At 50.4% G+C, this 12,833-nt stretch overlaps 1 protein-coding gene across 1 annotated transcript; it reads left to right on the forward strand.

Annotated features, from left to right (window-relative positions):
* The first annotated feature begins 746 nt into the window (after positions 1–746).
* Positions 747–12,288, forward strand: TMEM115 (transmembrane protein 115). Its single transcript, XM_034776339.1, has 2 exons — positions 747–1,962; positions 10,854–12,288. Exons 1-2 carry the CDS (start codon positions 1,109–1,111, stop codon positions 11,071–11,073), a joined length of 1,074 nt encoding a protein of 357 aa, XP_034632230.1. The 5' UTR covers positions 747–1,108; the 3' UTR covers positions 11,074–12,288.
* The last annotated feature ends 545 nt before the right edge of the window (positions 12,289–12,833 follow it).

The following is a 12,833-nucleotide window of genomic DNA, read 5'->3' on the forward strand; positions in this document are numbered from 1 at the left end:
ACAGCCACATCCCGCGCTGCGCTTCCCCCCACGGCGGCTCGTGGAGACACACGGTCTGAGCGAGCGCACGGGCCAGCTTCCCCCTGCCCTGGAGAACTTCATCCCCACCCAAAACTACATCCCCCAGCATCCCTTTCGCCAACGGCGCCCTTGGTTCCGACCAGCCCGGTGCATGCTGGGACTTGTCGTTCTTCTCCCCCTTGCGTCCCGTGGCAGTGCCCGGCCTCGAGACTCAAATTCCCGGGGTGCAGCAGGTGGGCCCCGAGGGCGTTGCGCAGGCGCAGTGCCGTGTTGTTCGCGACGCCTCTCGGCGGGGTAGTGAGTGAGTGAGGCACCGAGTGGCCGCGGCGCAGCCCGGGGGGAGCAGTCAGCGGCGTCGGGTGTCGAGTCGGGCCGCAGCCGGACGCGGGAGGTGGGGTCGGGCTAAGTGGTCGGGAAGGGCCGAGGCTGAGTGAGTGAGGCCCGCGGGGCCGGGCCTGGGGCAGGCCCAGGAGAGAGGCCGGGCAGCCTCCTGAGGTGAAGGGGGGCGTGAGTGGCAGGCTCAGGGACACGCCCCTAGGCTCGGGACCTGGTCCCCCCTTCCCCCCTGTGCGCATACGGCCAAGGGGAGCCGGGCTCTGCCCCGCCCGCTGGGGTAACAGAGCGGGCGGTGGGGTAACGAGGTGCAGGGGGCCCGGGCTGGGACGGACGAGCGGGGGTGGGGTAACGGGGTGCNCGGGCTGGGACGGACGAGCGGGGGTGGGTTAACGGGGTGCAGGGGGCACAGAGTGTGGCAGAGGCACTCCAGTGGGGCCTGGGGCTCTGGAGTATCTGAGCATTTTGGGTAACAAGGCCAAGGGGCTCTGGGCTTGTCCCTTTTGGATTCTGCGGCAGGCAGGGTAATAGGCCCCTGCTGTGCTGTCGGGGGGGGGGGAGTCTGATCAGCAGTGCAGAGAGGCTCTGTCGTCCCCCCTCTCAGTGCCTGTGGTGGCCGGTGTCAGGACTGAAGTCTGCTGTATTCATACTGAGGAAGAGGTGGAGAGAGCTGCTAGATAAATGACTCCCCCAAAAGTATCAAATCAAGGCCCCTGACTGGTTTAGTGAAGGTGTGTGTGGGCAGAGATTCAACATGAACCGGTACCTCCCAGTAGCCCGGCAGCATTTTCTGGCTGTGCTGGCCAGCACCAGTGTGGTGGTGAAGTCCATCTGTGCCACTGTCATCCTGCTCTACCTTCTATCCTTTGCTGTGGACACTGTGTTCGGGCTTGGCGTGACTCCTGGTTACCTCTTTCCACCCAACTTTTGGATCTGGACGTTGGCCACACACAGTGTGGTGGAGAAGCATGTCTGGGACGTTGGCGTGAGCCTGGCCACAGTAGTGCTGGCTGGCAGGCTGCTGGAGCCCCTGTGGGGAGCACTGGAGCTCCTGATCTTCTTTGCAGTGGTGAATATCTCAGTTGGGCTTCTGGGAGCCTTTGCCTACTTTCTCACCTATGTGGGATCATTCAATCTCTTGTACCTGTTTACTGTTCGCATTCACGGCATGCTGGGCTTCCTCGGTGGGGTCTTGGTGGCCCTCAAGCAGACCATGGGCGACAGCACTGTTCTGAAGGTGCCCCAGGTGCGGATGAAAGTGGTCCCTATGCTCTTACTCCTTATCCTGGCTGTTCTGAGGCTGACCACCCTAATTGAAAGCAACCTATTGGCCTCTTATGGCTTTGGGGTCCTCTCCAGCTGGATCTATCTTCGTTTCTACCAGCGGCACAGTAGGGGACGTGGAGACATGTCAGACCACTTTGCCTTTGCCACGTTCTTCCCCGAGATCCTGCAGCCCGTGATTGGTTTGGTGGCCAACTTGGTGCATGGCATCTTGGTGAAGGTAAAAGTTTGCCGGAAAACAGTGAAACGTTATGATGTGGGTGCTCCTTCGTCCATCACCATCAGCCTGCCTGGAACAGACCCGCAGGATGCTGAGAGGAGAAGGTATTGTATGTTCCCTTGAAATATATTGTGTGGTTAGAGATCATGAGTTCATGCAGTATACCCAGTGCTAGATACCTACTAAAGATGAATTGAGATGAGTTTTAATAAGATCACAAAACTGCTTGGTTTCAAATTATTGTGTCTGGGTTTAAATGTTATAAGGATTATTTTTAAAAAGGGAATATTTGAAAATCTGCCCCTCCTTTACTTGCCTCTCACAATCTGAATTCAGGGCTCTGTGTTTACCCCCTGCATCTGACATAGGGGAGCCATCAACTATTATCTGCGCTAGGATTTTTTCCCTGGTGACAGCAGCAGTGGAGGCCCAGGTGTGGGACAGCTGCATTTTAGGGCCTATGTCATCTGGTTCTACTGAGAGCAGATCTACCCCACACACTGTTAAAAACACTCCTGCCTTGTGCACAGTAGCACTCCAATCATTGCTATTGCTAGTGAAACTTCAGCGATGATAATCACAAGAAGTTCTGAGGGGGATCCTTGTACAGACAAGGTCTCTTAAGGGGAATGAAACCCTGAGGTCAGCAGGTGGCAGTCCTTTTAGTTCACCTCTTACTACCTATTCTCCCCCCCCCCCCAAAAAAAAAAAAAAAAAAAAAAAAAAAGAATTTCCAGTGCAGAGAAAAATAAAACTACCAAGGAAAGGGACTTTCCGTGCATCAAACCAGAACATTCCATCAGCAGTGGAGCCCACTTCAGAAGTGGGAGCCATCTCATCATTCCCGTTTAAGAATTCAAGGGAAGCTGTTGAACCTTCCTTTTTTAAAACTATTATCTTTGTTCCTAATACGTGGCTTAGATCCTTGCCATTTTAATAATCTAGTCCTTGTGCACATGCTTAACTTTAAGTGCAAGAGTATTCCTGTTGAAATCAGTGGGCCAAAGGTTCATGAGTCTCCATGTGATTGGGGCCTTAATTTGCTCTTTGCCAGTCATGCTAGCTTACTCTTCCTCCGTTTTTCAGTATAGGGAAGAAAATGAGCTGAGTCAGTTTCACCGTTTCTAGTCACTTTCACTTCCTTGATCTGTTGAATCCAGGCAGCTGGTTGGGTTTGAACTCAGTGGCAAAATATTTAAAAAGAAAAATTGCAAACACTGTTGTAAATTTGATTTCGTGAACCATTTTATTCATAGTCAGATTTTGCACACATTCCCTTTAACTTCTCAGTTGACTGTAACTCCTGTGCAATCTGATCATGTGTTTCATGAGTTTCGAAAGCAAGTGAGGCAAGAAACCTTCACATTTTATTGTCTTCAGTGTAAACATTTCCCTGTATTCAGGTTAGTCCTGTTTGGGGGAGATAGGGCTTGGAATAATGGTAACTGATTCAAGTTTCTGCTAGAGCTAGCCAGGTGGCAGTAACCTGAGCAGCTGCCACATCTGCACAGCTACCCAGTTAGTAATTTCCCATGGGCAGTTCAGGAAAGATTGACTTAAATAAGTCTCAAGCCCCAGCTTGGAGTATTCAGACTGAAATGGAGCTAAGAACCTGCTGAAAAACGTTGCCAGCTAATCATGTTCTTGTTAATGAGGGCTCAATGTAATGGGCATTTCTGGGCCCAGCTGTGCTAGGTGCCTTCTGCTGAACTTAGTTGAGAGCATTTGGCTCTCTGCCAGATCAGGCCCTCTAGGTAGTTGCCCAGCTTCAGGTGCATTCCACCTGGCATTCAACTGGATGGCCATTCCTTAAAGCAGAAGTCATCATGTGTTGCTTCGTGCAGTGGAACAGACTTTTGTTATATCAGTTGAGGATAAAAGGGAGCTGGCAAAGGGTTAAATCCCTGCCCAAATGCATGGTTTCTTGGTTGCAGATGGGCTGTTGGGATTGAGGACAAAAGTGCAGTGGAGAGAGAACCCCTCTGTCCCTCCACTGGCAGGTTAAGTAGGAATGTTCATAGGTAGCCCCTGTCAGAAGGTGGCATCACAGGCCGGGAGGGATTAAAGTGGAGGAATCCTGCTAGGAGTACTGGAGATGTGGAGAATCCTGCTAGAGGGGAGGGAAGGCGCTGAAATGAGATTGCATGTCTGGGTGGAGAATGTGGTCAGTGTGGGAAAGCAAATAACTAGAGTACAACATGCACGACAGTTCAGGGGGTTGCTATGTGCCCTCTTCTATGAATCCTCACATTGCACTCCCTGTTTCTACAACAGCTGCCAATGCCAGGTATCCAGAGCACTATAGGATGCACTGTAGTCAAGGTGTATTCTGGGTAGATTGATGCTTTGTTCCTCCTAGTTTTGGAGGACTGAGGGAGGAGCCCCTGCTAGGAAGCTTGGAGGGGAAAAGGAGGGTTTGGCTCCTCCAGTGCAGTTGCCGAACTTATAATAAAAACCATCTGTATGTATTTGCTGATGCCCTAGATCTGAGCTTTCTTCAGGGTTGGAAATCCAGCCCTTCTGCTGTGGAAGAAAGCTCTTCCCAGCTTCATATCACCTTCCTAGCTGCCTGCAATGTTGGCCTGGATTGGACTTCTGAAATGTCCTGCTAGCCAGATCTTCTTTTCCTCCTCCTCAGAGCTGGCTGTCAAGCCGGCTTCTTGTAGCCCATCCAGAAGTGCTGATGCTATTGCCTCACAATAACTGCTGGCTGAGTTTTAAATGAAAGCTTCGCATTTCAGGGTAGAGGGTTGATCGTGCTTATGTGATGAGATACAGATAAGGGTACACCTGCTCTCTGGCCTTTTAGAATGGCTAACTCTGGAGCAGGTGCGGACCATGTGGATGCTGCAGCCTCCTCCCCCTGTGGCTTGTTCTGAGCTCCACACTGACTGTTTTACCCAGAGGGGCAGTTTCCTTGATGTGGGTGTTTTTTCTCAGGAGTCTCCCTCCCTGGTGACACATCATTTGCTTAAACAAGAAGAGGCGCATATGCCTTGTGGGAGGGGAGAGGGCATGTGACCAGCCCTTCTGTTAGGGTGAGCTATTGGGAGCCCTAAGTGCCTGCACAGTAGTTGTATCTGAAATCCTTCAGTCCCTTCCTGGACCCATCCAGGTTGACTCCCACAGAGCCTAGTTTCAATGTGAAGAACTTGCTTTGGCTTTTCTGACTGACCTGGGGTGTACAGACAATGGCAGTGAGGACTGCAGATGGCTGGGGGCATGGGCACTATGCAAAGCAGTGAAGAGACTGATGTGAAGAGTCCCTCTGCAGAGGCAGCTCTCTGTCCTAAGTCTGTGATGGGTTTAAGCAGACAGGGGAAAGGGGCATGGGGATGGCTTTAAAAACTGGGCAGAATTCTCTGCCAGGCCACGGATTTGCAGCTGTGCCAGGTACAAAGCTGCCATTGACATCAGTGGAAGCTGAGTGCCTGTAGTGAAGGTGGAAGTAGACATTCCTGCCCTGCTGGTGTCTTGACACCAATATTCTAGTCACATCAGAGAGCATCTGGGTCTCAGCATGATTCACTAAAGCTTCCTAGGAGTGAATTGATTTGTTCAGAGAGGTGCCAGCTGCAGCCCCTGTGCTCCACCTCCACCCAAGAGGTCTCCCCTGAGGCTTCTCTGAGCTACCAGTCTTTTCCCAGGACCTCCTCAGGACCTGCAAGTCAGTCTTGGGGACCAGGTCTGTAGCTGCCACTGAGCGGGAGGACCTCCTCACAGAACCACTGCTACGCAACCTGCCATTGCTGTGTGCAGGTGTGGAGTCCTCTCTCGTGTGCCGGAGGATGGTCATAGCTGGCACCACCAGAATCAGAGACCTCCTGGACTACGATCAGAGGGACTGGGTGGACCCCGTGGCCAGTGCATGGGGCTGCCAACCCTGTCTGTCCTCTGTCGTGCTCCATGAGGTGAGGGCAGCCTAGCCTCCTGCTTCTCTTACTTTCTTCGAGCGGGTCCTGTGGGAGGGTCCTCCCCACTCACTCCAGCCCTCCAGAACTCATCAGGGCCCTGCCCCATGAGCCTCCTCAGCCGTTCCCGACACGCTATTTGAGTGGGCTGAATGACATCCAGCCAGTCGGTCCACCTCTGAACCAGGCCCAGGGAACATCTGTACATGCTCGTGCTTCATGCCATCCACTTACCCTTGGGTTCCACCCTGACACCAAGTGGTGGGGCCTGCTGCCACCTGCTGAGATCCAGTCTGTGCTCCACTTTGGTCCCACAGCCCACTGGGGATGTGACCCCTTCACAGTGCCATGAACACTGGCGTGTACCTGGCATGATTCACAAACTCCCACACACACACACATACACCTGTCCCATTTGTGGGGAGAGGGAGACCCTGGCGCACATGTATGTAGAATGTGTCAGGTTGCAGCCCCTATTCTGGCTCCTCCAAAACCTCTTACTGAGGTTCTGGTTGCACTTTTCCCTTCACCTCCTGATTCTTGCACACCCCATCCACGCCCCCACAAAGTCATGGGACCTGCTCATCAGCTCCCTCCTGGTGCTAGCTAAGACGACCATCCATCATACCAGGAGAAGAGAGCTGGCTGGTGCGGGGGGCGGAGAGGAGGGGTGCTCTGCACCCATGGGGCCTATTTCTTGTCCGCTCATCTCTTTAGGCAGAGTCCACTGATTCCTGGGATGCCTTTGAGGGGTGGTGGGTGCTATCTGGGGTGCTCTACTCCATGTCTCTTCTGGTTCCCTGATTTCCAGCCTTTAATCTCAAGCCCATTCCTGTTTTCTTTTTGATTGTCCCCAGCAATCGATTATAGTCTGGACCTAGTGCTTTCTCTCCTGTAATTGAGGGGGCAGGCCTTTAGTTATGGGTGGGCCTAGATCCACCTGGCCCCTGCTCTGTCTCAGAGAAGGTGGGATGGTTTGCTTTCCACTAACCCAGCTCTGGGAGAGCAATAACAATGGCGCATGTTGCTGGTTCAAGCGCTTCCTCTTCCTCCAGCCAACCCAGGTTCCAAGTGCTCTCTCTCTTTCGCTGGCGTCTTTGCGTATGAGCTGAGGAGGAAATTTCAGGTGAGTCCTGTTGAGATGGTGAGGTGAAGTGGGATCTGGAACAGGCGTAAGCCCTTGACTCATGTTGGTGTTGCACTGAGTCTCATGCAGTTATCACAGACCTGCTAAGTTCAGTCTAGTCCCAGGAACTCCACTTGAGTTGTTCCCTTTGGATACACACACCAGGGTATGTTTTAAAGCAACTTTAGTGATAGTGAAACCAGCCAGCTTGAGAGCCTAAGAGACGTGACCCACAGAAATGGGGATCTGATGAGCAGTAGTGCAAACTCCGCAGCCCCAATTACCTTGTCAGTATGCCTCAGCCCTGTCTCAGAGGGAACGCACTTCTAGAGATGAGACAATTGTTTCTTCCCCCCCGTCTATCCAGTGAATAAATTTGGCAGGCTCTTGGACTATGGCTGGGCAGTGAAGAGAAATGACTCAGAGCTGGAATGTCTCATTCCTCCAGCTGCATCTTTTACCACACAGCATAATTTCCCAGTAGACTATGAGCGCTCCTATATAATGTAGCATGGCAAATGTGAGTCAATGGCCAGTGCAGATTCAGAGTAGAGACACTGCAAGGGGCTTGCAGTGAGGGTTGCATTGTAATCCATTACTGACTTGGAAAACAAATATCCTTGTTTTTATGTAGAATAGATAAAGCACCTTCTTTTGCTCCATATATCTTAACCTCTCTAGTCTGGCTTCCTGTTGCAGTGAGGGTTAAATTACTTCTGAGACATGGGGTGGGACAGGACAGTTCTAAAGATGGGTTTCTCTGTTTAACAGGCCTTTGTCTTGGGTCCTTGTTCCTGCCTTTCCCTCTCTTCTTGCTTCTCTGCTACTGTCTCACCACTTCCTTCTTGTTTTTGTGGGTGGTGTTGGAATTATTAATTTTTGCACATGGTATTACTACGACACTAATTTAACCATAAATTCCTTTATTAAATCCAAAGGCCAAATAGTGTTTATACAATTGCTTTGAACATGCCTAAAAAGCCTAAATAATAAGCAATTTATTACACCCAATATAGTAACAACACATAAGCATTTGATCAAGATACTTACACTCAACGGGCTAAACCCAGGAGTGCTTAGACCCATATTGGTCTGCTGCAACATAGTCATGCAGATGTTAGCAATGAACCCTTTAAGAGTTTACTTTTTCTGCCCTTCAATAAACAAGTGATGTCACTGCCAGTTACTGACCTCAGCTAAAAACCAGTTGGAGACAGTTCACCCTTATTTCCAATCTTAATCCAGATAATATTTACAATCCTCAAGGCCTTTCCTCCCCTCCCTCTTGCTGACTAACAGTTTTTCAATGCACCGGGGCTCACATAAGCTTTAACACTGGTGTGGAGGGTGGGAAGGGCCATGTTGGCTCATTTTAAGACAGATTCTCTTTGTTTTATTTAAAATCATCCGCAGTCACCCATATGAGTCAGAGGCTGCCTTTTTAGAAACTTCCCCTTATCTCATCAGTTAGTCTTTGAACCAGATGTCCTCCCGACTTCATTCCCTCTGGCCTTATGACTCATTATTTCAAGGTATTCCTTGTACTTGCTAGTCAGGGTCTCTTTACAACACAAATATATTTTGTTAATCAAATTTAAACTAACTCTAATTTGCATTTTTATATTTATCCAGCAGTGGTATCTCCTAGGCTACCTTTACCCCTTCCCCTTCAAAGACCCTTTCTCCCAGCTGGGGGCAGCTAAATGGGAGCATTGCCTGACATGGCACTTCCCCACCCCTAGACAATGATTGCCCTGTGTCAGTAACTCTCCCAGCCTCTTCTGACCCAAAGAACAAGAAATCCACTGGCCAATGTGTGCTGCACCCTCTGACCTGTCAGTCTCTTCCACCTCCTTTCTTTCTCCCTTCCACTTCAGTCTCTTACCTCCATCTGCCCAACGGTGAAGCCTTTGTCCCTCTTACTCTAGTGGTTCCCCAGTGGCAGCAGGAGTAAAACTGTCAAGGATGGTGCCAGTTTCACTCCACAGTTGCATTTCCGGCCAGCATGCTTAGGGGGAAGCAGTTTGTGTAGGAACAGCCCAGGGGAGATTCTCCCAGGAGAGGATGGACATTGGTTAACACAGGGCACATTGGGGCACAGGATGCCCCCAGGCCTGCACCAAATGTAATCTGGCATTCTGGCATGCATATATTCCACAAATACTCCCACACTCTTCAGAATTTCCCTTCAGAAGGGTGGGGGCTTGACCTCAGCTGATAAGCAGACATTAATCCCAGAAAAGGGGGAGATTTATTCAAGGGATAATGTTATCAGCAGAAGAGTAACAGAGGCACTGAACAGTGCTCCTGGGTGATCTAACACTACAGCCAGGCTGAGGCATTCAATAAGCTGATTCCGTGGTTAGCACCTTGTCTGCTTCTCTGCCAGCACCATATTTCAAATGACATGATACCCACAAGGAAGGGAAGCTGCAGTTTGGTCCTGCTGCCTTCTAGGACTCCAGCAGTGTCTGTTTTGGGGCAGGAGTTAGGTGGAAGGACCAGGGAGGAAGCGATTGACTCTCCAATAAGTCAGATTGTCCAAATACACATCTTAGGAGCCGCTTTGAGCTCCCAGTGAGGACCTAGAGGCCCTAATTCAGAGGCCAGTGTTTGAAATCTGTGTCCTTTGTCTGAAGATTTTAGTGTAGTGTGTGGGAGGAAAATGTTCCCTCTTCTGTGTCCAGACTGGCTGAAATCCTTCATTGCCTAAACTGGATCACAGAATCGCTGCCCAGTCCCTATTAGTATTTACTACTGCAATAGTGCCCACAAGTCTCAGTCAGGATCAGGGCCCTGTAGGTGCTATTCAGACACATAGTAAAAGATAGTCTCTGCCGCAGAAATCTTACAATCTCGTGGGTCTCCTATCAATGCTGCATTTGGAAGGGATATGCCCTTAAGTGCAAATGACTGTACTTGGGGAGGGCAGCAGGAAGAGGGTCTTGGTTCAGATGCTGTCGCGACTGAAGCCAAGATCCTGAAAGATTCTTTCCCTTGGGAGACCCTCCCAAGTCCCATTCATTGGTGTTTTCACCAAATGTGGTTCTTGGTGTTGATGGCCTAACCTGGTGGGTTGCTGCCTTTCAGGAGACCCTGATCTGTTCAAATCTTAGCAAGGTTATCCAAGACGTAGCCACAGGAGGGTCTGTGCTTATTGGTGGCTAGATCTGGGGAATATCTGCAGGAGCTCTGCATTTCCCTGGCACTTAGGCCTCTGCACTGTGAAATTCCCCTGCAAGGAATGCCCACTAGGGAGGACTGTGTTGGTGCATTCGCTACTGCCCATAGCATCTCCCAGGCAAGAGCAACCAAGTGAAACTGACACAAAAACCCTACTGGAGATAGGGAGTGTGCAGGAAGTGCAGAGACACGTCCTTAACTCTTTGCTGCTGCTGAGGGTGCTCTGCCATGGGGAGATGAGAGAGGGGACTAGACTAAACCATAAAGCCGTTGCAGACTGGGAGAAACAGCAGCCAGAATAAATGGGAAATACACCTGAGTCAAGAGGGATGGAGAGCTGCATGCAGGTTTGGTGGAGAGAGTTACGAGCCAGCAGGAGGTAGGAGCACCAAGGATGGTAACTTTAATCTTTGATTTCACTGAAGCCACTTTTAATTCCATTTACAATAATGATCTGGCCCATTGACTGCATTGTAGTCAAAATTATACCAGTCACTCAAAAGAGACTGAACAAGAGGAAGTGGGGCAGAAGTGCAGCAAAAGGAGAGTGGGTGGGAATCTGAGCAGGGCTATCGTATTAGAGTTCTTTTGCTCCCACCCTAGTGGTTATTTGGGCTGGACAGATGGTCGATAGAAGCATTGGGAGATGTCCCCCGCCCCCCTGCAAATACCCATGAAGTGCCCAGCACGCTATAACATGTGCCTTTTCCCTTCTCCCTGGGAGTGCCTGAAGCTGATCCTGCACTAACCCTGCATGTCCGTCCTTGTCCTACAGACAACTCGCCCTGAAGGCGCTGAATGAGCGGTTGAAACGCGTGGAGGACCAGTCAGCGTGGCCCAGCATGGAGGACGATGAGGATGAGGGAGGTCCCAAGGCGGACAGCCCGCTGCTCCCTGAGAAGAGCCAAAGCAGCCGGGATGCCAATGCTGCAGGGAAAGGAGCCAGCCAGGAGTCCAGCCTCATCACCTTTGAGGATGCTCCCCCTCAGCTGTGACCTGTGAACATACCGCCTCCCCTGTCAGAGTGATCCCTCCTATCTTCTCACAGTCCTGTCTGCTCCCCAGTAATGCTGTCTGCAGGGAGCAAGGGGACACCTCCAGCAACCTCAAGGGGAGAGGGCTACCTCATTCCAGCATTTAATAGCCACAGTTGGCTGATGCCGTGTTTCTAGACTGTCTCTGGGTGGTAACCGTTAGCCAGTGCTGGCTCCTTGGAAGGGCTCTCTCTCCTGCTGGGGCTCTCGTTCTCATTCGCTTTCTTCAGTGGTGATGTGAGGTTCCTCAAAGACACTAAGCAGGGCTGGGCACCAACCACCAAGGGGGGTAGACTCACGTGTGTCTCTTCAGCACAGGACATGGGCTGGTCTGTCCAGAGAGGCCTTACGCTGGCCGCCTCTGCCAGTAGCCACCACTGGGGCTAACTGACTGTATATGCCTCAGTAGTGGCCATGGCACTGTCTGGGCAGAGGCACTGGACTCATCCGGCCTCAGAATTTGCCCTATGCATGGTTGGTCAGGTCCCAATTTTGAAGCCTGTGTGCTAGACCACTAGATGACCCTCACAGCATCCCAGAGGGCAAACTCAGCAAGTGATACAGCACTTTCTCTCTCTTACTTTTGTGGTGGTGGTTGTTAAAAAGTACCCTGCAGCTTCCTTTTTCCTTTTCAAAGTTAGTTTTGTTACTGATCTGAGGAGTGGGAAGTCTTTCTTAATCCCTTTGCTGTATTAACCCTTTCCCCTCTGGCCCCATTATCTGGCAAGAACTGACTACAATAAATTCCTGAGTTGAGAATTTGCCATGATCATTAGATAAGCCTGTTTAGCTACAAAGTAATTGCTTAATACCACCCCCTTGCTGCAGCTACCTACCCTGAATTATTGACTGGAAAGCCTGGGACCACAGAGCTTTGAGACTAGTCCATGGACATACATCAACCCTAGTCTTTCTGTGGGTGTCCTAGAGGGGGTTAATTTTATTTGTGTTATTGCAACTTTGGGTTTTCTCCAATTTCTTTTGCGGTGACTTAAATTGTAACACAGCCTCTGAACTGGGTGGGACCTGTGCGTTCACTGCTGCTTGGATGAATCATCTGTGCATTGATTCTTTGTCAGATGGCAAATCTGTTCTGTTTTATGGTGGGGCTCTGGACAATTCTTCCAACATCTGCTTTTTCCCCTCCCTTTGATTAAAATGTTGGTTTCCCCTCTCCTTTTCCCCTCCTCTGTGCTGATGGGATTTTTTTGGAGAGGGGTTGGGGGGATTTATCTGGAAAAGCTTTCCTTGAGAACCAGCCCCCCCAAGACCATACCACTCCACCTTGTATACTTCCCTGGGAGGCAGCTACCAAATTGAGGAGTGTGCATGTGTGATTTTTTTTTTTTTTTTAAAGGGCCACAAAAAAAGGTTTTGTCAACCGAGAAATAAACATACAGGAATTTCAGTATCAATAAACAATTATTTCAAAGAGTGACTCTCACTTTAGTTTGTAGATCACCCAAAGCCCAGGTCCTGTTTGGAGGGTCACCTTTCCATTTCATTTTATTTCCCTTATCTGCTCTGATCCCTACATCACCAGTAAGTCCGAGTCCCATCCTAATGTGTGGCAGAAGCTTTCAAACTGTATGGTTTTTCTGAGCCATTGATGATCCTTCTATTTAAGAGCAGCTGTCTCTTTAGTCTAGATGGCTGCTAGAGCACAGGGCTCGAGACTGGCTCTGCCAAGACCAGAGCTGGGGGCGAGGGCTCCTGCGGCT

Source organism: Trachemys scripta, chromosome 7 (genome assembly GCF_013100865.1).
Source record: "Trachemys scripta elegans isolate TJP31775 chromosome 7, CAS_Tse_1.0, whole genome shotgun sequence".
In the NCBI taxonomy this organism is placed as follows: Eukaryota; Metazoa; Chordata; order Testudines; family Emydidae; genus Trachemys; species Trachemys scripta.

Bases quoted from the DNA above. Each gene is read 5' to 3' on its own strand.
- TMEM115 (XM_034776339.1), top strand. From the start codon at position 1,109: ATGAACCGGTACCTCCCAGTAGCCCGGCAGCATTTTCTGGCTGTGCTG. The intron at 1,963-10,853 runs GTATTGTATGTT...CTTGTCCTACAG, and splicing joins CAGGATGCTGAGAGGAGAAG to ACAACTCGCCCTGAAGGCGC.